Below are 25,438 nucleotides of genomic sequence, written 5' to 3'. Positions count from 1 at the left end.
TAAGAAGATATATGGAGTATTTCTGGGGGGAGGCTGCTTTGAGCTCCCACAACCAAGCTGAATGGCTGGCGCTCTTCAGAGCGCAATGAATTGTTTCGGTGACCCAAGGGATAATTGTACACGCACACAAATGAGCAAAATATTGAACAGTTTGCTAATGATGAAGTCAAGCAACCAACTACACAGCTGCAGAGCTCTCTGCTTCCTCGTGTGCCTGCCGATAAAAGCTGTCCTCTGTGGTGGAGTCAGTGAGCAGGGGTGCAGCTGGTGGGGAGCAGGGAAGAGCTCAGTGAGAAGTCCTGCTCCTGCTTTCCAGTAGTTCTACAAAGCTTGTGTTAGCAAGGAAAGCGTGCTGGGGGAGGGTAGGACAGGAATGTACAAGCACAGCATTTTCTGGAAAGTGGTATCTTGAAGTAAAGACCTGTTCTTGTAAAAATATCATGAGAAGGAGATTTGCAGGCTCATTGCACTGCCTTCCTCCAGCCAATGTGCTGTCCTTGCTGGTGGTGCCATGAGGCTGCTCCTGTCAGGTCCCTGTGCATTTTCTGGGCCAGAGGACTGCTGCATTCATCGGACAGCTCTCCCTCCCTACTATGTTTTTACAGCTTGCTGAGTCCTGCAGTGAGAGGACTGCTTGCATGACCTGAAGTCATTATGCCATCTTGGATGGGGGACCATGGAGACCTGCCACCTGACTAAAACCAAAGTTGACTACAGCGAAGTAATGAATAAATTCATCACCATCCATGCATCTGCAGAGAAATCCTTCAACCAGCTCTCTGTGATCTATTTGCAGCACTGGTTTCTGGAGCCTGTGATCATGGAACAACGTAAGTCCAGTTTGGGTTTCATCATCCAGCTTTGTTCACCTTCCCTCAGTAGCCACTTCTGCGTATTGCTGTTGACCCAAAGATGGCCTGTGAGGTATAGTAGTTTTACACAATAGGTTTTGGTGCTTGGTTTGAATGTTATTGCTGCCAGTGAAGATTTATCACAAGAGTACACAGCTGGGAGCACAGTCCTGTTGTGCTGGCTTCAGGCCAGGAATGTGGCATGCAACAACCCATGCTCCAAAGGAACCAGAAGAGAGGAGGAAGACAAGGGAATGAATGCAAGCCCTTTTCATATTGAATATTAGGAAGTCTTCTCCAAAAGTGTGGTCAGCACTGGAACGGGCTGCCCAGGGAGGTAGTGGAGTCACAGCCCCTGGAGGTGTTCAAGACACGTTTAGATGTTAAACTGAGGGACATGGTTTAGTGGGAAATATTTGTGATAGGTGATAAGTTGGGCTGGATGATCTTGGAGGTCTTCTCCAACCTTGGTGATTCCAGGATTCTATGATTCTATGTACAATGACAGTGTTAGTAGAGTTTGGGTCAGACACCGAAGTCATGGGCTCCTGTGTTCCCTCTTGAAACAAGATGTTCTGGGAGCTAAAGAAATGCCATAGGGAGCAGGGCACGGTCTCTCACCCCAGAGCAAAAGGCTCAGTACTCACACATACCAGAGTCACCTGTACTCACTCTCACAGAATCATAGATTTGCTTGAGTTGGAAGGGACCATTAAAGGCCATCTAGTTCAACTGCCCTGCAATGAATGGGGACACCTACAGCTGGGCCAGGTTGCTCAGAGCCCAGTCCAGCATACTTATGGTTGAGTCGAACCTGACTCAACAGCCACCAGAGAAAACATCAGTGTCCTTGCTCTGGTAACTCAAACTAACTGCTGGATATAGTTCTGTCTCATCAGCACTGCACCACAGCTGCAATAGCAAGGAAGGAAGCCAGGATTGGGCAGGAAAAAGGGAGGCAGAGCAAAGACTATCTCCAAGAGCCTGGAGGGGCTATGACCTGCAGACTGTGACTTCCAGCCAGCGTTTAACTGGATATGACCATGCCCTGTGAGTGTCAGCAGCTGTTTGTAGGGTTGTAGTGGTGACCTCTGGCCCATGCCTGTGCTCTGTGGATGCTGTTAGGTGTGACCAGACCAGGTGGGGGACATAGGGAGGTAGAGCTGGCCTCCCATAGCTCTTTAGTAACGCTTGCCCTGCTATGGCAATTAGGAAGGCTCATCTGGACCTTTGCAGGGGTTGTGATTTGAAAGAAACCTAAAGGGGTTTCTTTCCCCAGTTGTTACTACTGTGGTATCTAAGCTGAAAAGCCAGCACCACATCACTCTTCTCTAGAGAACAGGCTCGATGGCCCACATGGCTCCTCCTTCAGCACTGTACTGATGTTGTGGGTGATGGGGAAATCCTTATGTGAATGCTGTGATGCACTATGCACTGCAGTAACCTGAGCCTGGCCTGTCTGGAGGCCTACCCAAGCACCAGGCAGACACAGAGCTCCCCAGTGCTCTGATGTCCATGGTTCCCAGGAGAACACAAAAGAGGAAATCGGTTATGAAGCCAAGTGGGGCTGTGGTAGTGTTCAGGTGTGGAAAAGCACGTTGTAATGGCTCACTAATACCTCATTTCATCATTAATACCATCCGAAGGCCACAAGTGGGGCACCTGATTGGTCTGAGAGGAATGTACTCACATGCAGCATTGCTGAGCTGCACTCTAAGCTGTGGGCCAGCAGAGTGTATGTGGGGAGTCACGACCTGCTGCTTCCTTTCTTGTCTTCTGAAAACCAACACTTTGCCTTCTATTTTATCCCTTAGATTCTATGATTGGCTATTAGGCCTTAAACATGCCTTGCCCTTGCCCCTGGTCCCCATCTCTGTCTCAAGCCTGTAAGACTGTGGGGTTTCATAGGCTGAACAAATTCAGATATGTGGCCGAAAGCCTGGAGAAGAAACATGCTGTTAATCTGATGATCTGGCTTCAGCTTCTGATGCTGTCAACTGCTCGGAGACTTAAAAATGAGTGGATGAGAATGGAGCTGAGATGGGATAATAAATATCAGGCCAGTATCTGGCCTGGCCTTAGTTTCTCTCCTGTCACCCAGAGAGATGTTTTAGAGTTGATGGGAATCATTGCTAAGCAAACATCTCTGTGCGTGTGCCTATAGATACAACCATCACACGAACAAAAGGGAGGGAGCTCCCCGCCATTCAGGAGCTGTATGGACAGTCTAGGTCGTAACATGGGGTTTGTGGCTTTGTTTTCCCATTGGTAACCTTTTAGACCAGTCCTTGAAATTTCTGCTTATCCAGACTGTGTCAGAGCCTTTCAGCCTTCACAAGGACATGGTGGTTTTGTTTTATAACTCTGGGAGAAAGCAAGAAGGGAGACTGTAAGCCTCACCTCTGCCAGTCTTTGTGCCCATGGGAATCAGACATGCAAAAAAGAAGATTGTAGCACACTAGAAATGGGGTTGGACTGAAGAAGCCCCAGCTGTGCTCCCCATGCATCCTTGCACATTTCAGCCACTGAAGCAAGTCCCAATGCCTAATGTCCATGCACCTATCCAGATCACCCACAGCTTATTTCTTATGTATGACACAGAAGGAAACTACAAAGGGCTGACAAATGGAGCCTCGAGAGCCCCAGCCTCTCCACGTCGTCCCTTTGAAGTCACCCAGTCCTTGGTGGCTGCTATGCCAGCCCTTCTTGGGAACATCCTGAGCTCCTTCCTGATGGCCACACGAGCTCTGACCTTTCTCCCAGCACTGCACACAGATCTGGGGACAGTCTTGGTTGCCTGAGATTCTTCTCTCTCTTTTTTTTTTTTTCCCCTTGGAAGTTGGGTAGTTTCCAACATGAGTCACTGTCCGCCTCTTCTCCATAATTAGTGCACTGGGAGTTGCAAGTATGACTTTGGTGTAGTCTACAAGAATTAATCAAAGTGCATCTTACACATTTAAATGCAGTAAAACCATCATCCGGCCAAATCCCTCCTGACTGACACAGCCCCTAGCCCCCGTCCTCTCTCACTCTACTCTTTCCTCTTTTTTTCTTTCTTCTTTATCCTTCCCTTTTAGCACTGTTTCCCACAAATGCTTACAACCTCTTTTCCCTTAACTTTAGCAATGTCCTTCTCACAGCAGTTTGTTTTTTTGCAATTGTTGCAGCCCATTTCCTTGTGTCATGAACATCTCACTAAGGTCGGGCATTGGGAAGTTGGTGCTTGGGGCTTTGTTTGTTTGCTTCACAGGCTTTTGACACCTTAAATATGAGAACAATATTACCATTTGACAATAGGAATAAAAGCAAGTGACTCCCCTACCACTTCTTTCAAATCCTCATTAAAGGCTCTTCATTTCTAATTGATTTCAGGAGTGACCGAACTTTTTAGGGATCAAAAAAAAATGCTGTGATTTGGGATTTTTCCCCCTTCAGCCATCTTGTTGTATAATAGTCATATGGGTGGAAGAGCTCCATTGCTCTACTGATGTAAGCTTTGTGCGTGGTCAAGACCTCCAAAGCACTGGCAATGAGTGTTGATAGAGAAGTCCACTCCCCAGTCTGCTCACACTGGGCTCAGAAGTGGGATTCCCCATGTTTCATGTGGTCCATCCTTTAATCCAATCTTGCAGCCATGTTCTTGGGCTGGTCTTGGTGGGGGAGATGACACTGCACCCTGATGGCCTTTCCTAGCAGTGGAGAAAGTCATGAATAGATCTTAACCAACCACTCTTCTCTCCCTGCTCTCTACAGCTGGAGAGGTAAGGCAAAACGTTACTTACTATGTTGTCTGCTGTCTTGGGCTGGGACCTCACCGTGAAAAGGCAGAAAACTGCTAGTCAGAGGGAAGCCCCAGTCACCCACTCCTCATCTGTAAGAACTGCACTCCTTGGGTTAAGGCAATGACTATGTTAGAAATATGTCAAAACAGAATATGTGTTTTATTTCATGCCAAGAGTCGTGCTGCTCGGATAAAAGGCACTCTGCAAGAGGTTCACCATCAGGCTTTAGAACTACAGGTAGGAAAGCTGAGAGCTCATAGTGGGCTGGTTTCCATCCAGTACTTTCCTTGAAACTAAGAAATGTTTCTTTCCTGGAAGTGGGGTAGAGATTCCCATGTCCTTTAATACCCATCTATGCCATCGTTTGAATTCCTCCAAGGTGACTTGCAAGTTCTTAAAGACAAACATGAAACCTCCCTTTGCTAGGAGTGTGGGATTGTGTTGCATTCTCTCTCTTCATTTACCTACCTCTTTTTACAGTTCTCAAGATAAATATGAAAAAAATGTATGAGAAACAGCTGACTTGCTGGATCGTGAAATTTCAAAATGTTGAAATATTGATTTGGAGAGAACTGAAAAAGGAAATGGAAATTTCTGGCCAACCAAAGAGAAAAAAGGTATAACTTTTGGTCATGCATGATATGTAAGCCTCAAATTAAATACCTTGCTTGGACACCGAATGCTCTGTATTGTAAAATTAAAAAAAAAAAAATAGTAATGAAAATCCTTTCAGAGCTTTAATTTAGAAAGGCTTGAAGTTTGCTGACTTTATTCGCCAAATTTTGTTGTTAACACCAACCACTCAGCTAAAGCACTGCAAACTGCTTTTCTTTTAAATATCCATTTGAAAAATATCACCCAGCTCTACTGAATCTGGCTTTTTACGGCCTCCCCAAGCTCCAGCCAGCAATCCCAGAACAATTATCTTCTAGCTGCAATCTGGGAGCTCTACATCTGCAAGCCAAATTTCACCTGTAGGTGACTGTCAATAAAGCTGGGAACTGAATTTGAGAATCTAGGAGTTAATGAAGAGGAAGATTTTTTTGGCACCCATTTGGGAAAAAAAGTTCAGCACAGGCCCATAGCATGTACAGAGATGCAAGTGTACGCATAACTCCTATTTGGCACATGTTTGAAGTGCTTTCCTGAGTCGAGGCCTTCAATTTCAACCTCCTAAAAAGTTCTGGCAAACCTTGAAATGTGCTTAAAGATGAGAAATGAAAACACGTCGTCGTTGGCAATAACCTTTCAGTTTTGAGGGATGTTCATTTTATAGGTCAAAGACATATGGGAAAAATTCGTACATTTCCCAAATAACAGCGCATAGCGTAGGGAACAATTTAATATGAAACAGCAACATGGGGTTGGGTCGTTAATGAATCTTGGATGCAGTCATCTGCACACTGTGAAATCCGGCTGAAACGAAGCACCAGTTCAGGATGGATGCCACACACCCTGGTGTGCTCTGATCAACAGATAAGCTCCCACTTGCACCCACGGGCTGGTGGTCCAACTTGTGACCACCAGCACCGTGCAAACATGGGATATCCATGTGCTGGGGCTGAGTGCTGGCCACCTGCGTGACCCTCACATCATGTCCAAGGAGGCCCCCAGTGGCCAACTCTTCCTGGTCCAAGATCTAGAGCTCTTCCAGAACCATCCTGGCAGCGTCTGTGAGTGGGATGTCACACTGCTACAAGGGCTTTGCAAAGGCCTTGGCAGCACGAACTTGGGGAAAGCCAAAAACATGATAAGGGTGGACAGGCGTAGCGTGTGTGTGGGAGGTGCAAGGTTGGCACGGAGACATGGCTGCCTCCTCTGAGGAGAGGGAGGCTGAGCAGCACCTGGACAGGGCCTTAGCAGCCTTCCTCCCCCTCCCTGTGAGAACCAGGCTCATCCCCCTTCTCATCCAGGAAGGAGATGGGGCACGTTTCTCTTCATCACAGCGGATGGGGTTTTGGAAGGAGCCCATTGGAGTTCAGCACTCTATTCCAAAAGATAACAGGAACATCCCAGCCAGCGGGACTTGGCTTGGAATTTTGACTGTACAAAGGAAACCCCAGCCTCATGATTCGTTATCCCCTCGCTCGTCATTTGGCTCTGTTTCAGATTCAGCCTGTAAAAGGCAGAGGAAAGATTACATGAAGGAGCTTGATTGCACGTCCACTGCATCAGTTGACCCCAGAGTGGCAGGGCCCCATGGACCCTTTATTTTTATCCAGGCTCAGATTGCTTTTCAGTTTTGCAAGAGAGTTGGAGTCTGGGGACTGTGTGACTTCCAGGACAGGATGCAAGCTCAGAGCAAAGAACCCACCCTGTGCCATTAGCCAAAATCCACAGCTTGATTTTCCTTCAGGTTCACAAGTAAGTTTGTGCCATTATACCAGACAGTCCTGAAGATCCTGGAGGGGCTGATACATTCATCTGTGGATTCCAGCCCCATTTCCACATACGAAGGCTTGAGTTAAGCCACAGTGAGTATAACACACTCTGCTTCATTTTGGCTTCTGAGACTTCTGAGCATAGCAGAGATCTTAATCTCAACTGCTGTTGCTTTCATTAGAGCATCATATGGGAAAATTCCCTCTGAAGACCTGCTGTCAGCACCTGGAGATGTTGCAGGGTAGATAAGGTGCAGGTGACGTATGCTTTTGCTGTTATTATATTTATTCAACCTGCTGGAGGGAGCAGCATGGTCCCACTTAAGCCCATCAATATCATGAGGAGGGAAATAGGCTGAGATCCCGACTTGGACAATACCAAATTTGTTCTTTTCTGTCTCCTTCCTCCCACTTCTCACTGCAGCTGTATCCACACGATGGCACTAACCTGCAGGCACTATCCTCCATGGTGAGCTAGGCTGGGGAGATGAAGATGGGCTAGTCAGCAGAAAGTCTCCTCAACAGCCCTGAGCAGAACAAAGGCCAAGTGGGGTGGAAAAGCAGAGCCAGCTGAGCTGCGTATCACTCCCTCTGCTTCCACTGGTTGGTAGTTGCACACATTCATTCCTGGTCGAAGGGGAGCTACAAGTAACACCATTAGCAAATTCATCACATGTTGCAGTGGGCAAATATTCACATTGATTACATCTTACCAGGGCATAGTTAAAAATCTTGGGCTCCGCAGGAACTGCAGAACTGCTGAGCAGTCATCCACAGCAATATGCTCCCTGGCTGGGCTGATACAGAAAGATGTGTGCTCTTTGCTTGAAGCTATCAGGGGACTTCAGAGGATAATGACCCTATGGCTCAGAAATCACCCTCTGTTGATTTGTTTTAATGTGGCTGCTAGGAGCTGTGAGGAGAAGCAGCCTGGGCAGCAGGTTTTTCTTGGCCTGGAGTATATCTCCTTGGTTCTTCCAATGCTGCCAGGAGCAGCACAGCTCCATGTCCTGGCAAGAGCTGTGCCATGGGGATCCCTTCACCCCAGATCCAGCTTCGCTTGCAATAGGAAGGACACAGTTAGAACAGCAAGCACCGTAAAACGTCTCTGCTGGGATGTTTGAAAATATGCAGCAAGAGAGGCTGGTATCCTTGTAAAGCAGTAGGGTGGCTGAATGCTTTGGGAGACTCAAGTGCGTCCACAGGAGCACTTTTTTTCATAAAAGCCCCATTCCTCTCGTGGATGTGCCATTTCCCAAGGAGAAACTCTGCATGTTGGCACATGGGGGTTCGATTTGATCTGTGCTTTAGCTGGAGTTTGGGGATGACTGCAAGTAGAAAACCTGAAAGCCAGCTGCACATTCTGCTTTTCCCTTGTTTTCTCTTCAAAGTGAAGCAAGCACGATCATTTCTGACAGCAGCAGGTTTTGCTGGGGTTTGGTTTTGCACATTCCAGGCCCAAGGGTGTCAAGCAGGGGGATGATGCTATGGGAATATCGGTGGCAGAGCCATTAAAGCCAGGCAGCAGGACTGCTGATCAGGCAAGAGAGGTTACAAGGCTGGCCTGGGCCATGTGTCACATCTCTGCCACCTTCGTTCCTCCAGCAATGCTGACTGGTACTCTGTAAATGGAAGCATGGGGCAGGATGCTGAGAAATAGCCAGATCCCCAAATAGCTTGGGACATGGAGAAATAAGGATTTCCCCTTTGCTTTGGGGGGAGTCAAATATCCCTCTTGTTAAAGGCAATGTGAATGCAGAAAGTCCACTCAGGGGTACTAAATGAAAATTTATGAGCCGAGCTCTTTGAGGAGGAAGGTAGAGAGAGGCAATGGTTTTGTTTAGAAGTGAAACCACTGGCTTCAAGCCTGACCTTTGGCTCCTTCTGACCCCAATACTAATGAAGGAGAAAGGGCCTGGTCCTATAAACATGTCACAGCATGAGGTTCACTGGGGTGAGATCTGATTACAGCCCCGCAGAGCCATACCACAAGTAGCTGTTCCCATTATGTGATGTTGCACTGAGGCTGGATTCCCCAGTCTCTGCCTTGAGCATTACCCTGTGTGGGACAGAAACTCCTGCACTGCAAGCTGGAGGGTAGGGCAGGGACATATCTGCTGAGGATTTCACTCTTGGTGATCTCAGGTGTGAGGAGTGAGAGCTCTGCAGCTCTGGAGGACATTTTAGGGACTTCTTGCTTAGCCCATGAATGGCAGGAAAGAACAGTTTTTAATAGCATGTGATATCTTCTCAGTGCATGAGTGGGAAAGCATTGATCCTGTGGTGTTTGCAACAAAACTGCTGGCATTTGGATATTTTCTCTCTGAAAAATAAATAAAAACTCAGAAAAAAAGAAAAAAAAAAACACCAGGATTTAATTTTATTTTAATGTGAGGTTTAAAATCATAGTTTTGCAAAGGCATTGCTGAAGTCCCAATGTAAAAGAGCAATGAACTTAGTGTGAATGAAAGTCTAACCTGAAAACAGCACTCGATATACGGAAAATGGATCTGAGGCAAATGCCTATCCCTCTCCTCAATGATGCGTTCGTGTGCTGTCTATAAGAACAGGCATGTCTTTGCTTACCCTCCTTTCTACACTGCATGCTACCCCTGTTCTTCCTCTGCACCTCCTTCTTGCATAGTTCCTTTTCTTGTGGCTGAGGAAGGCAGTGCTCATCCAGCACTGATCAGATAGATATGGAGGAAAGGCTCAGCCCTCCTGGATCCTGGGGCTGCTGCCTCTTCCCTGTGAAGTGATGGATGGGCACCAGGCTGTGTTAGCCCAGGGGATCAGAGGCGGCTGTGGACAAAGGGCTGCTGATGAGACAAGGATGCCCCATTGCAATAGCAGGTCACCAAAGCACAAGACCAAACCCTGATGCAAGTGGGTCACGTTGGTTCTTTTGGCCACCACATGTCCCCAGCTGTGGTAGTGTGCCCAGCGCTGCACTGGGGCTGCACAATGGCCAGATGTGGCCGACCAGCAATGGGTTTAGATGGCTTGATGCAAACCCATCACTGCTGGGTAATGGGTTGTGGGGATACCTGTATGCGGGGACAGCAAGACAGGTGACTGCTCTCATGTCTTGCTCTCTAAACCCTTCATCACACATGTTGCCAATTTTTAGGTCATTTTCTAATAGTTGTGACTGTTAAGGTTGTATAGTTAAGGTTGTGACTGAAGAATGGCTGAGGTGGGCCATGACTCAGGCTTGTACCTGGATGCGGTGGGTGTGTGGCCAGCTCTATGAATGGGCTTTACAGCTCTCGTGAGAGCGTCACCAATGAGAAGAGTCGTACCTGTGGTGCTCCCTGCCCAGTGTTTTGGGTCCATCAGCCCACAAGGACTTGATGTCCTGACAGGCACTGCTGGGAGAGAGAGCGGGACACAGCCTCTGCTGAGAGCCCAGAGCAGGGAAGAACAGAAAGGAACACTCGGCCAGCTCCTCGTGCCAGCTGAGAAAGCAAAGGCCGTCAGAAGATGAGCAGCCAAGGTCATCATTATATATCTTGCGGCCATGTGCTAAGCAGGAATGGTTTTTCAAATAACTACCCGGACAACTCAAAAGACGTGATGAACTGCAAATGACCCACAAAGCCCATTGTTTGTACTAGCTGGTGAAAAAGCCACACTGAATGAGGCAGGGCTGTCAGACCATGTCTGAAAACAATGCTGCTTGAAGAGGTGGTGAGCAAAGGGGAGGAGGAGACCCTTGCACCCCATGACCTGCTGGGGTGTCTCAGGCAACAAGCTGAAAAGCAGAGCAAAGCCACAAAGTCCCCAGCCTCAAACTGCCTTCACGTGAGAGCAAGTTTGCACCGGTGCACCAAGCCTTCGAGCTCTGAGTGGGCATGCCAGCATCTCAGAGGCTCAACTGGAAGCACATGCTTCGGCCCCATTCATCACCCAGGCTGAAGTATGGGTGAGGGAGGCTAACCCTTCGGTAAGTGTCGGCCGTAGGAAATATGACTTATCTTAAAAAAATGAATCATGTTTCAGCAAATGCTTCCTGCAGAAATATTTTTCTCACAAGCTTTGTTTCGGGTTTTGGCAGATCTGGAGCTGCTGGCGTTAGCAAAAGCAGTCCCTCCCACCCACTGTTCCCTGATTTTGAATAGGAATTAAGGAATAAAGGCAGAAGGTACGTGGAAGGCTAAATGCATCACCACTTTTTCTCTCTGCAGCAGCAGGATATGCAGCTTAAAGGCAAATATCAAAGATCCCCAGGTAAAGTCAAGGGGAGTTGTATGCTTGGCTGTGCTGGGCACTCAGCTTGCAAATCTGCCTTTATGGCCTTGTAAAAATTCTTGTCAGGTGCTGATGTTTGTAGGAAATCAATTTCCAGCTCCCCTACTATCCTGAAAGCATTTTGGTAGGGGTGGCAGGGCAAATCTTCTGGTCTCATTTCATAAAAATGTGGTTTACATAAAAAAGAAAAGAAGAGAAGAGAAGAGAAGAGAAGAGAAGAGAAGAGAAGAGAAGAGAAGAGAAGAGAAGAGAAGAGAAGAGAAGAGAAGAGAAGAGAAGAGAAGAGAAGAGAAGAGAAGAGAAGAGAAGAGAAAAAAGAAAACTATTAAAGCTCTATATTTACTTGCACATAAATCGTTAGCGCTTCTTTCCTTCTGCAAAAGCTTTGACAATGTTCATGTCTGCCCGCAGGGAGAGAGCACAACTTACAAATGTCCTTTGGGACCACGGTTCAGGAGGGGAGGGAGGAAAAAGTCCCTCTTGGTTCTGGAGAACCTCAGACTTTTTCTTCTCAGTATCAGAGAATTTTTCATGGGAAGGCAATTTCATTGCCCTGCCTGGTAGGCTAACTCCACTCATTTTAAAATAGACCCATAGACCCACAAGGGAATAAGGACTTTAAAAGATCTATTTGCTCCCAGTCATTTTACACAATAACCCAAGCTGAAGTGAAAGATCTTTATTTAAATATGAATTAAGCTCCAACCTTACCCTTTACTGCGTTATTTTCCTTTGAGGTTTACTTTGATATTGTTTCAAAGTCTTGAAGCTAACAAAATGCTGGCCAATATTTAAAGTGACAGGAGAGTTCTGGAAAAAGATTTAGGAGGCAACTAAAGTCTCTCAGTGCAAGACTCTGCAACAAGACAGGAAATCATAAAAGGGCTCAGTGCACTTCACCATGCTCAAAACAAATTTTGAGACTACAAAGGCAAGTGGAATGGCATCGAAACCACAAAAAGCATCAAGATACAGCTGAAAACTCTACATCAGCTTGAATTATTGCATTAAAACATGGATGAAATGCTGATAGTGGGTGGTGCTTGCTTCTCATTGGGGTTTAGGAGAGCAGCTATAGTTACTGATTTGGGGTTTAGGAGAGCAGCTATAGTTACTAGTGGTGCTAGAAGTGGGAGAAAGTGTTAAAAGTCATCTCCAAAACCTCGTGATATTTAAGCACAATGTGAAGACAGCATGTCTATGTGATGAAGGTGAAGAAATGGGTTGTATGAGAGGGTCCTCTTCCGTGCTTGACCTCTCCTTTTGCCTTTCGTGGTTTCCAGCAGTCCATCTGATGCAGAAGCTTCTGGAAGGGTTTTTCTGCCTGAAGATGAAGAAGTTCCCCAAGGGAGGAGTTTCCTCCTCCAAATCATGAGTTATACCTCAATATGAGTTATACTGAATAGGGATTATGGAATCATAGAATCATGGAACCATAGAATGGCTTGGGTTGGAAGGGACTTTAAAGACGGCCCAGTATCAACCCTCCTATGGGCTGGTTGCCCCCCACCAGATCAGCCTGCCCAGGGCCCTGTGTAACCTGGCCTTGAAGATGGGATGACCAATTGTGATGCATTGCTCCCCATACCTGGCTGGGCTACGTTAGTGACAATGCTCTCCCATGGGGACACACCACTACCAGCATCATGGTGGCCTTTGCATTCCTATGTGGTCGATGAACTGCCAAAGGGACAACTGCCTATGGCACCTGGGGGTTGAAGAGTATCTTCTGAAGGTCAGATGTTTGGATGATGGAGATGAGCTGGGCAGGTCTCAAATCAATATTTGATTGCAGTGCGTGCGCACAGAGAGAGAATTGAAGGTCTTGAAGATTACTTCAGTTTTTCTCTTAATCAGGGATGCAGTGTGATTTCTCAGAGGTTAGAAAGTGAGTTTCTATGCCTGCAGAAGACACTGCCAAGTCCCAGTGGGAAGATAGCGAGTTCCTCCTTGGTGATATGCAATATTAGCTCCGGCAAAGTTCTACGGCACGTCACATTTCTTGTGATTTCTACATCCAAGTTTTATCTTCGTTTAACCCCAAAAAAGGCCCTGTCGCTGTGCTTCAACGCAGCCCTTCTTTTCTCTTGCAAAAGTGAACAGGAGCATATTTTTATCCTGATCTTACAGCTGGCTTTGTATGGATGCCTCTGAAACCTCATGGGCTCTCTCTTCTCCCAGTTCTGGTGTGTGTTGCTCTAGCTGATGTCTCTGCTAAGATGGTGCTAACCATCACAGACTGACTACCTCTTATAGCCATCATCTTTTAAGGGGAGTTGAATTCTCATCCCATAGATGGTGCCTGGGTGGTCCCAGCCAAGGGAGGACTCCCAAGTTTGCAAACTATCCCTGGGAAGAATTGCCAGCGCTTTTCTCTCCCTGGCTCCTCCTTGCTGTCAGCGGCTGCGTGAAAATGGGTGGGCAGGCCATGGAGAGGAGGGATCCCAAGGGGGAACTTTGAGCTTGGATTTGTTTTGAGTTTTTGTTGTTGTTGTTGTTCATTTGGCCTGGAGCTCTAACTGTTAAGTGGCTGTGAATGGCAGATGAAAACTTTTTCCCTTTTGCAAGTGGGAGCTTTGGCAACTCCTAGCTGATCTGGTACTGAGTTAAAGACCCCCACTCCTTGCATCAGGACCTCATGTGTGCCAAGATCAGTCAGGCCCTATAGGTTTGGAGGAGTCCCTGTTTCGAGTATCTGTTCTGTGTGGTTGAACCTGGTGCCTTAGGGGTTGTGGTTTCATTCCCTTTTGCACAGGAAAGTCTGTCCCTGCCCTCAGTCCCTCACAGAGCTGTGGGGTTTCATGGACAGATGGGATTGTGAAGGACAAATTCAGTCATGGTGTGCCCTATTGAAAAAGCTGCTACATATTCAAAATCAATCAAACAAACAAACAAAAAAAACAAACAACAAACAAACAAACAAAACTAAATAAGTCTTCATGTGCTGTACATGACAACACAGCTGCAGTTTTAGGATCTGGATTTTACCTTGTCTTTGGCTGCTTCCTAACAGCCCCATGGTGGGCTGCAGCTTGTAAAAGAGAAACTTGTCTTATCTGCAGTTGATTGAAACATGTGTCTGTTTATCCATCAATTCAAATGTCTCCTGTTGAAATGTGATATTCAGAGTTCACAGCTCTCAAATTAGCTTGACATCTTGGTGCTGAAACCTCTCATCTGAGCCTCACCGCACTGTTGTTTTTTTTGTCTGGCAAGAATCATAGAATCATTTATGTTGGGAAAGACCTCCTAGTTCATCTAGTTCAATTGTCCATCACCACCATGCCACCAAACCATGTCCCTAAGTGCCACGTCTCCAGGGGAGGTTGAGATTGGATATTAGGAGAAATTGTGAGAAGGAGTGGCAGTGCAGTAGGACAGGCTGCACAGGGACATGGTGGAGGAGTCACCACCATCCCTGGAGGTTTTCAAGAAATGTGGAGATGTGGCACTGAGGGATGTGGTCAGTGGGCATGGTGGGATGGGTTGGTGGTTGAACTAGATGATCTTAGAGATCTTTTCCAACCTTAATGATTCTGTGATTGTATGAGTCTATGATCTCCATGTTTCTTGAGCACCTCCAGATACATTGACTCTACCACTTCCCTGGGTACCGCATTCTAATGCTTCACCCCTCATTTGGACTTTAAATTTTTCCTGATATCCAATCTCAACCTCCCCTATTGCAAGTTAAGGCCATTACCTCTCATCCTATCACTAGTTACCTGGGAGAACAGATTTACATAACTACCTCTTTTTCTGCCTAAAAATAAAAGCATTGTATCCTAGTACTCTGAATTTATTTCTGGGCTGCACATTTACTTCTCCATGGTCGTTCAGCTGCAGAAACCTTGGTTAACTCCAGAATTCACTGAAGGAGGAACCAACTAATGCTTGTGAGCATTTATTGTCACTATTCACCTAGCATTGTCTGCTAGTGCACTTTACAGGGGTAAAGAGAGAGTGCAAATGCTTTTGTCTGCCATTACATGTCCTTGCATGCATGATGTTGGAGGACAAAATTCAGCAGCCCTGATCCTTGGTAAGCATTAAGGAAGGCACATGGCAACCACCGCGGCACTGCTGTGGTTGCGTACACCTCATCTGTGGCTTGGCAGTGTCTTAGGGACATGGTTAGTGGGCATGGTGGTGATGGGCTGACAGTTGGACTTGGAGATCTTAGAGGTCTTTTCTAATCTGAATGATTCTATGGTTCTGTAATTAGCAGATTTGACCTGCTAGCTCTCTGCTGGTCATGACTTGGGAAAGCAAAGCAGCACAACAGCTGACAAACTGAATGGGGCTGAAGCGAGATTTAGGTGTCTGTACTTTGATGGTGCCTCACCTTGTGGTGAAATAAGTTTGGCACAATTTGCAGCATCATTAAAGATTCACAAAAATGCAAAAACTAACACATACCCACAGGAAAAAATACTGCTTGCCATATGACATGCAGTGTCAGATGACATCTGTTAAATTCACCTAAACAGCACTTTTGGCTCTGCTGGGACAAAATACTCAGACTGAGATGTCACTTCAGCATGTATGCCCAAGAGTCTTATGGGGCTCTGGGAGACAGAAAAGGAAGGCTGATGAGCACCAGCAGAGCCCATTGGTGATCCCAGGGTGGAAGGTGAGGGGGGAGGAGGAGCAGAGCAGCAATCCCGGGTGACCACTGTTGTGGTGCAGCTGTGATATTTTACACATTATGAATCTCTTCTGGATACAATATGTAGTCCAAATGAATAGGAGTTCCAAGGCTGAGCAGCTGAACTACATCCCATCTATATAAAATTCAAAGAATCATGGAATAGCCTGGGTTGGAAAGGACCTCAGAGATCATCTAGTTCCAATCCCTGCCACAGGCAAGGTTACCAACCAGCAGATCATGCACTACATAAGGTTGGCCAGGGCTCCATCCAGCTTGGCCTTGAACACCTCCAGGGATGGAGCATCCACAATTCATCTATTGCCAAGAGTTCTGTGGAAAGGCTGAAAGTTTTATTTGAAAATGTGCAGTTTGCAATAAGCAGTGTGTCAAGGTGTGAGCCCCTCCCACAGTTCTTGCAGCTGCCGTGCTACAGGGGTTGCGGGATGCATGCTGTGCCCAGTGCCTGCTACCTGAGAAATGGACGTTAGCCGAACTGGTGAGTGCTGAAACACTGGTGGGGTGCAAGGAAGTGGCTCAGCTCCTCGGCTTCTGCTGGGAGCTGTGCAGTCAGAACATAAATCAAATACCCTCAGTAGCTGCATGACATCTTTATTTTTACTGGCAAGAGAAGCAGTATACACAGCGACATTGCAGTCTCTTAGCTCGTTAAAAATATCTCAATAAATAAAACAAATAAGCAACATATACACTGGAACAGAAAATGAAAAAAAAAAAAAAGTGGGGGGGTCAGGAGTGGTAGCAAGTCATGGAGCAATAAGGAAGAGGCAGTAGAGTGTGGAGGGCAGTCTGTAATCCAGGCTGTATTTAAAACAAATCATGCAGGGAGCTGGGGGACATTGTGGCCTTTTTAATTCCTTTTTTTTTTTTTTCTATTTTTTTCTTTTTTTTTTTCTTTTTCTGAGAGCCTTGGTCCAGTTTTGACATTACTGTACAAGAAATCAGGTTTTGAGCTTTAAAAAATAGACGCACACACAGAAAGAATACAGCTAAGGGGAAGTAAAATCCGAACCCAAAGATTTCTCATAAATGTGTTCCTGAATTAAAATTTTTTTCAGCAAATGAGAAAGAAAAAAAAAAAAAAAAAACTAAAACCAAACACCCAGACGGACACACACACAAAACCCAGCAACGATGAACAGATGAACAGTCAGGAATGTTGCTTCTCGCTTCTCTGTGATCAGTCACTTGGAGAGATGGTGCGAAGGTTCAGACCCATAGCTTTGGTGCTGGCTCCTGCTCAGTCTAAGTGCTCTGCAAGAGTTCAGAGTGAGGGAGGTCAAGAAGGGTCTTTTGGACCAATTTACTTGAGGTTGTTAAGGTTTCAGAAGCTACAAACTTGGATACATCCCAATTCCACTTCAGTCTCAGACACAGGACAGTCTAGAGAGAGAGGGGGGAAAAGAAGGGAAAATGAATACACTGAATACAGGATGTGAGATGCACATTGCTGCGTAAGTTCTTTTCCTTTGCAAATCAAAGAAGTGCTTCTGAAGAACCATAATCCAGGCCTGGTGCAGGTGGTGTAGGGCACATGGTTAATCTGGCAGCAGATCCAGTGCACCAGGAATAGCCCTCGTGGCCTCTCAGACAAGCAAAACAGAGAGCCTGAATGCACAGCACGAGTGCTGCTTCCAATTGTTGCTGCATTTAGCACTGTGCTCCCACCCGAGGCGTGCTTCAGCAATCCCACCCATGGTGTCTCTCAGCTCCTCCTGCAAAAACAGGCAGGCCGTGTTGGAAGCAAATGTGTTTTCTTTCCATCCTGGGGTAACACACTTATGTAAGAGCCAGAAACATCCACAGAAAGAAAGAAGTCAACATAAACCTAACTATTCCTTTGGCTTATGGTTATAATGCAGGAGTATGTAGTCTGCTAAACCCATAGGCAGGAGTAATGCTTCTATGGAAAACCCCCTATGCTTACAGCAGCTCCTCCATCCCCAAGGGCTGTGATGCTCAGCCCCTTATCCACATGGCTCCTACTGACCTTACACATTGTCACTGCTCCGCTCAGCTCTCAGAGATGTGGCAAGATGCAGCTGCATGTCACAGAGCCATACTGCCTTCAGGGCTGGCTGTGGTCTGCAGCAACCTGCTGCTGCTTGCTTGCAGGCTGGTGGGACAAAGCCTGTGCCCATGGGATGTCCCATCTAACCTGGGGGAGGGATGGCTTCTCACGCAAGCTGCTGGCGCTGCCTCCAGAAAGCTGCCTCAGCTCATATATCAAAAAGCAGATATAATTATTTCCTCATTGAGGAAAGCTTCCATTTAGCTTATTTCCTCTCCTTTCCTTCTCAAAATTATTAATTATCTAATTACAACCACATTCTGCAGCCGAGCTCAGGACTTGACAGGCTTCCCAGGACCACTTAGGAAAGCTGAACTGCTTGGGGTGTGTGAGCAGCAGTGGTTTGCATGTGTGCGTGTCCTGTGGATGGCAGACCAGCCCCTTCCTAATGCTCACACTGCTGCAGCCCCAGCTAGAGGGCACGTAGGGGCTCTGAAAGAGATATAAAACAAAGAGAGGAGAAGGACACCTTGTCTCCTTTGGCTCTGATTCACAGAATGGACATGGTCACATATTCCTGGACAGCCAATGCCAAAAGAACTCACAGCCCACGTATCTCTTGGGAGCAACCCTCCCATGCTGTTGTTTTGGGTTATTTTTTCTGCAATGTAAAGTTAGCAGATCAGACCAAGCAGCAGGCCATCTCTTATCTTCTGTACAGCATGATCTCCAACACTTGAGGTTTGTAGGAATGGGTCAAACAAGCTGTAGTGGCAATGCTAAGTCACAGCCTGAAGCAGTGACTGAGCACCTCGGAAGGCAGGGCCAACCCAGGGGAGCTCAGCTGCATGCAATGCACTTGAGTGACTAGAAGGGATGGAGCCAGGATCCACCCCTTCCCAGCCCTCATTTAACGGTTGGGAGTAGAGGTGAAGGCATCACTTGTTGGACATCACTGTGTACCTGAGGCCTTCCAAAAGTAAGCAGTTCTTTTTCCTTCATTTCTGTACCTGTGGCTGCTGTATTTGGGCTCATTCTCATTTGCTGTAGCCAGAGACTTTGCTATGCTGCTATTATCATCCCATTATAGCATTACACAAGTCAAGTGCTATCTGGTGTTGCAGTGGATCCAGCTGAAGGACGGGAGCACAGGCCATCTTGTTTTATTTTTAATCCTAGGACTAGTCCTAGAAAAAAAATAGCAGGCCATCTCATGTGGCAGTGCTATCATGGAACACTTTCACAAGAAAGTAACAAGTCAAATGCAGCCTATTCCTGTGTTCATTTTGCTGTCCCCCCCATCTTGTGTGTGAGTCTGTAATTTGGATTTGGGTTTGTATGTGTGAGTCCCTTTCTGAAGTCTTACATCTCACTAATGCTTCGTAGACCCCCATGATGGGAAACACAAGACCAGGTGATCAAGCAAGTTTGAAAGCATGGGAATGGTAACAGGAGGGGGTGGTCATCCACTTGCAGCATGAGGGACTTGCTTTGGTGGTGGGGTGAGTGGAAACATTCATGGCAGGCAGAGAAGCAATGAGATGAGTCATGTCTCCTCCCAGGCTGTGCCTTGTGCCTTTGTACCCATCAACTGGCTCTGGCCTCCCATAGCAGATTTCATAGGGATGGGACAGATTTTTTTTTTTCCTGGCGTGGCACTAAGATGATGGGGTAGGGGAGCTGGACCTTGCAGAGCTCAGTTTTAATCCCAGCTCACTCAGTTTGCCTATGTAATTGCTTTCTCTTCATGTGCCTTGGTTTCTTTGAATGGGAAACTGCTGTACATCCCCACTTCTCTTACACATGGTCATGTGGGTTAGAACTAACTAGTGCCCATAAAGCAGCTTGTGATCCTTCAGCTGAAGGGCATAACATTACACAACAGCATATGTGGTTACAGTGTCTGGTCTGAGATAGTACACAATGAAGCCCTCTGCTGAACATAACTTCCTAGAATTCTGTTTTCCCACAGCGTATAACACAAAATATAGCTGTTGTGCACTGCAGACCCAGTGCAGTTTTTGTTATGACACAGGCTGCCATTCTGTCAACTGAGGACTTGCTGCTTTTTTTTTTTTTTTTTTTTATTTCCTTTAACCCATTCCCTAGCTCAGGAATACAGGATGGAAACCACAGCAGCTGAGAACTGCAGACTTGATGTAAGGTAGCATGAACAGGGCCTTGGCTGGAGGAAATTTTTGCTACAGGTCCCTGAGGTGTTAAATTATAGAGCATTAGGGTTGGGTTTGATTACAAGGGATTGAAATCATTTCCATAACACAGCCAAGAATGCAATAGCAATAGGAAATCACTGGAAAAACTTTTAAGTATTTGTGTACATACATACATACGGATGATTTTTGAGCTGGTTTTAAAGTTGGAAATGCCCAAAGTGACTCTGCACCCAGGACCTGCCTTCTCTCCTTCCATGTGACTTTCAGCCAGCTAAAACTCCACTAGGAAGGTCCCAGCCCAGCCTGGGGCCATGTATGCCCTATCCCTTTCTTTGTGCTTCTAGCCATGCTGGGAGTGGGCAGTGAGGGGCAGATGAGAGGCATAAATAGTGGCATGGTGGAGGAAATGCCAGCTGCTTGTCCTGCACCACCTGGTACTGGTTTTGGCAGTCACTGAGAAGTTTATAGACTATTTCATTCCCCGTTCTTTTTCATCTCAAGAAAGTGAAAAGCAGTATGGGTCAAAGCTGAGACCTCAGCACTGTTTAGTGTGCTGGTGCAAGGCATAATGCCTGTGCCCCTGGGTGGGTGTTGCTGCCTCTGGAGGGGATGCAGCTCCTGGCTGAGCATCCTTGCTGCTGAATGGGGCTTGAATTGCAATTGTGGGTTTCTTACGAGTTATATCAGCAGGCACACATCTAACTGGCCCTGCATGCAGCTGCACAAGTCTTGACTAACCAGGTTACATGGCATGGTGTCCCAGCTGCAATACCTATTCAGTAGAGCCTCCACCGCTGTGTTTTTGCCTCCTTTGAAGTCTCCCTGCCCAGAGCGTGCCTGCACTTCAAGCATCCTCAGACGTTTATTTTTAATGGGATGTTAACTTGAAAGTTTGTTTTCTGATAGATTCTGGTGGTTTAGAGCAGGAAGTGATTTTTTTTTTCCTGCTAGGTGACTGGTGAGCAAGAGGGCTGCCTGCAGTCATGAGGTAGGGCATGAGGAAAGCATGCAGTGATGCTGGACACAAGTGACAAATGAAATCTGCAGTCTTCCTCCATAGAACACGTGCCAAGGAAGCAAATGTTGAACAAGCCCAAACAAACCCTGATGGAGTTCCCCATAATCTCAAAACTCATCCTCCCAACATGAAAGTTAATGAAAGAGATAAATACGGGGAAACCTACAACAAAAGCCTGTTCACCTGCCCAAGGAAAGGCTGCAGGGCGCCCTTCCCCATGGGAGATGTGTTCCTTCCTTTCTCCGCCTTCTGTTGGCAGTAAGATTTCATGGGATGAATGGGGAGTAAGAAATCCCCTTCTGGATTGCCTGGAGATAACATCTGAGCAAGACTGGGCAAGCATTTTAGACAGTGACCTCTCCAGTCATTGTTACCCAGGTGTGCATTTTCAGGGTTGGAGACTCTGTACATTCATAAAGAGAAGGGAAAATATGATGTAGCCAAATTATTCTGGAGAAGTTCTACCACTGGGTTCAAACGGTGCTTGGTTACAGCGCAAAAGGAGATGCTCTTGCAGATCAGCAAAATGTTTCCATCAGCACTAAATAGCAGCTGCCCTTAATAATTTTTCAAAACAAATAAATGTGGCTGGATGGGTTAATTGCATTATTTCATAGCCCCAGTTTGCCCACCTGCTACAGAAGCACTGTGTGCACATTGCCCCATAAGCACACTGGGGATGGGGAGAACAACAGCAAACAATGCAAATCGTGACATGGGATGCATGTGTCCATGCCTGTGCCTTTGGAGAGAAAAGGTCAGCATGAGCTGATTTGAATGTTTGAAATGCCAAAGCAGGCTGCTCCAGAAATCGGGCTGGAGGGGTAGACAGATCTCAATACCTTGACTTTCAGGCCGGAAAACCTAAATTTTTACTACTTTTAGCCATAAAAACAGGTATTAAAGCCTACATGGCAGCTTGAAGTGCAGAGGTCAGAGATACCCAGGAGGGTCCTGCTGGGGACACAGCAATCACCTAACCTAGCAGGGATTGCCATCAGCAAGTGCAGTGAGTAAGAGTGATCTCAAACACCCATCCTGACCCTTATCCTTGCTCATCCCTGGGCTTTGTGAACTATGGGCCACCACTTCTAGGGAATAATAGTTTCAAAAAAGCATACTGCAAACATCAGTGACATATGCATGGTCAGGTCTGTAAGCTTTGCCTTCCAGCCTCCTGTTTTTTATCTGTTCATATCTTTCTGAAGCTTGTGCTGATTGAACTGAAACTATTCCATGCCTGAAGGTGATTCTTCTTCTTCTTGTTTTTGTTGTCTGGAGACTAGTCCAGCTGTTTCACAGCAAAGGGAAAGTGGAAAATAGCCGTGCTCCAAAATGCTAAGAGCTTCCTTGTGAGTGCTGTGCTGGCGATGGGTGGGAGGCTGGCAGGCAGCATGCCAATTGCCCAGTGTATGGGAACTCCTGAATCCTGAACCTCTGATTGACCACCTGAGGCGAGCAATGAGTCAGCCCTGGGAGCACAGGTGAAGGCAATGGGGTGGAGCCTTGCTCCACCTCTTCTAGACTCCATTTATGTCATGGTTTTATATTTTTTTTTTGTTTTGGTTTGGTTCTCAGTATTCCGCATCAATACATCATGTAGTATACTGGGAGTTAAAGTGTTAATGCTCCAATTCCAGGCACCTATCCCCATACGTTACAGAAGTCATGGGATCTGACCCTTCCGGGTGGGGCGGTCTCTTACTGCCTGGCAGTGGGTGCTGGAGGGTGCTTTCCTGGCCGTTCCAAGCTTTTCAGGTTTGAATCGGTATCGGGAACTCTCCCTCTCTCTCTCTCTCCTGTTTTATTTGATTTATTAGTCTCAATTTCAATCAGATTGTATTATATTGTGTTATCTTGCATTCCGATATCATAATTAGTAAAATAAGTTTTCCTCCATAGATTGTTGCCGCTGTTTTTTTGTTTTCCTCCCTTCCTTCCCATTTTGTGGGCTGGGAAGGGGAGGGCAGGGGCCTACCGCCCCCTGTCACGGGTGTAGATTGATCTCGTTAACTCCGTGACAGATTTTGGTGGAGAATGCGGGCATAGTTCTATTTCTTAGCTTTTAGAACGAATCTCTCTCTCTGCTCTTAGAGAGCTTCGTTAGGGAGCATTATCAGTAGTTTAGGTTTCTGTGCTGGAAAACTTGACCTTGAAAGACTAGGCGTGCTGCCAGTGTTCTGGGATATTTGTAAACTTTGAGCACTGCTCAGTCTGGGTAGTGCCTTTTTCTTTTTTTTTCCCTTTTTCCTCCTTCTTCTTGTCAGTTTCAATTCATTAACCCCTGTTTTAATAGACACCAGCAATGAACCCACTTTTCATTGTGGGGGTGTTGAGTAAAGGCTTACAAACCGTCATGTTACTCTCAACCTATTGGCAAATTGTCAAGGCCATAATTACCTGTTGTGGAATTATGTTCATATATAACTACTTAAGGGCATTGACGGAGACACCTGCATGGTACCTGTATGCAATGTGGTATGGTCTGAATTTTGACATTCACATCCCAGATGGAATGGCTAATTTTACAAACAGCACAACGTTCAGACCAGTCTCCAGGCTTCCTTATCGGTTTGTCAGACGGTTTTCGAATTCTGAATTAATACTCATGGGCGCGCTATTGCTTTCCTGGATTGTGATTATATTCCTTTACAAAGGGAAGGAGTCTCCTCCAGAACCAGAGAGTGCTGACTGGCAGGGAATATGGAGAGGTTTAGGAAAGATCTTAAAAGCAAGGGGACCCGCAGTGTCATGGGATTTTACACTTGAACATCTGTGGGATCCTGAGAAACTAAGTCAGTATTTGAGTCAGGGACAGCGCGGCTTACATAACTCTAAGGAGGTACAACTTATTTGGGGTTTGGCTTGTGCTTACCGCGCCCTATATAATACTATTCTGGAGAGAGAGAGTTTCCGAGCTGAGGTTCAGGCCAAAGTGGAGAATCTCCAAGTCAAATCTGATCAGTTACAAGAGACACCAGTAACAATATCAGTTGCTCCTGTGGAAGGCAAGAAATGGAAACGAGTGTCCACGCGTCTAGAACGGAAAAAAGAAGAAGCGGAGGAGGAGGAGGAGGAAGATCCAGGCGAGGGGCCCTCCTCAGAACCACCACCATCGCGAAAAGCAAAAGGAAAAACTAAGAGACATGCAGAAGAGACTGATGATGAGGACATCCTTATTACTATTCGTCGGCCCCTGAAGATGACTGAAATCCAAGGTTCAAGAAAGGAGTTCACACGGGGCCCGAATGAAACTATTGTTTCCTGGTTGGTTCGTTGTTGGGACCGTGGGGCCAATAGCTTGTTTCTAGATGGTAATGAAGCTCGCCAACTAGGAGCCATTGCCAGAGACCCAGCTATTGACCGAGGAATTGGTCGATGTTTGGATGAGTCTGCCTCCCTTTGGGAACGAGTGTTAATAGCCGTGAAAGAAAGGTATCGCTTCAAAGACGGCTTGAAGCCTGTGATGAAAAGATGGGATACAGTTGAAAAGGGTATCCAGTACTTGAGGGAAATGGCTGTGGTGGAAATGCTGTTCGACCCTAACTTTGTTCCTAACCACCCACGACAAGAACGCGATCCTGAGAGAGTGAGGACGACGCCTGAGATATGGCAGAGACTCATAACAACAGCACCAGACAGATATGCCGGTACACTACTGTCAGCTAATGACAGATACCGGGAACAAGAGAGAATACCCTTAGTTTTTGAATTGATTCTTACGCTCCAAAACTACGAACAACAGCTACCCCCAACTCACGCTTCCATTGCTGCCATCTCACAAGTAACGAACCAACTGAATGAAATGCAGGAGCAAATATCTCAACTGATTAATCGTGACAAACCTGTGCCAGTATCAGAAGCGCCCAGTGAAGATCAGGATAATCAAAAGAGTCTACTGAAGGAGCTGATCAAACTAATGCGAATCCTAACTAACGACGATGAACCTCCCTACTCATGGGCACCATCAAAAATCTCAGCTATTAAAAGCAAACGCTTTCCGGCTCCAGTGAGGAACAATACATCGCGAATTGCCTTGTGGCGTTACCTACGTGACCATGGAGAAGACATGAGAAAATGGCACGACCAAGCTACTCCTGTACTACGAGCACGGGTGAAAGAATTACAAAGCAGATCAATCACCAGTGCAGTTGCTCCACTTATCACAGGTAATGAATAGAGAGGCCCTGCCTTCAGCCAGGGGGGGGAAAGGGATAATCGAGTATATTGGACTGTGTGGATTCGATGGCCTGGCACGTCAGAACCACTGAAATATAAGGCACTGGTGGATACTGGTGCAC

General features: G+C 46.5%; 2 protein-coding genes across 4 annotated transcripts in view; one reads left to right on the top strand and one right to left on the bottom strand.

The window, feature by feature from the left end:
* The first annotated feature begins 676 nt into the window (after positions 1–676).
* LOC146543944 (uncharacterized) lies at positions 677–25,317 on the top strand. Its single transcript, XM_085228216.1, has 3 exons — positions 677–830; positions 22,818–22,895; positions 23,795–25,317. The coding sequence occupies exons 1-3, from the start codon at positions 677–679 to the stop codon at positions 25,315–25,317; spliced, it is 1,755 nt and encodes a 584-aa protein (XP_085084342.1).
* Positions 16,509–25,438, bottom strand: part of TWIST2 (twist family bHLH transcription factor 2) — a 36,615-nt gene continuing 27,685 nt past the window's right edge. For 2 of the 3 annotated variants that reach the window (XR_014884284.1, XM_010713210.2), the window contains one exon: positions 16,509–17,188. The gene's annotated coding sequence lies outside the window, so the exon portion shown is untranslated. Of the gene's footprint in view, positions 17,318–25,438 lie in introns of all 3 variants that reach the window. The other variant, XM_003207357.3, reaches the window with a different exon arrangement.

Source organism: Meleagris gallopavo, chromosome 7 (genome assembly GCF_905368555.1).
Source record: "Meleagris gallopavo chromosome 7, MGAL_WU_HG_1.1, whole genome shotgun sequence".
Lineage (NCBI taxonomy): Eukaryota > Metazoa > Chordata > Aves > Galliformes > Phasianidae > Meleagris > Meleagris gallopavo.
This window is presented reverse-complemented; position numbering and strand designations above follow the sequence as displayed.

Coding starts and splice junctions, on each gene's coding strand:
- LOC146543944 (XM_085228216.1), top strand. CDS start 677: ATGGAGACCTGCCACCTGACTAAAACCAAAGTTGACTACAGCGAAGTA. Junction 831..22,817: donor GCCTGTGATCATGGAACAAC/GTAAGTCCAGTT, acceptor ATGGGATCTGAC/CCTTCCGGGTGGGGCGGTCT. Junction 22,896..23,794: donor GGCCGTTCCAAGCTTTTCAG/GTTTGAATCGGT, acceptor TCCTTTACAAAG/GGAAGGAGTCTCCTCCAGAA.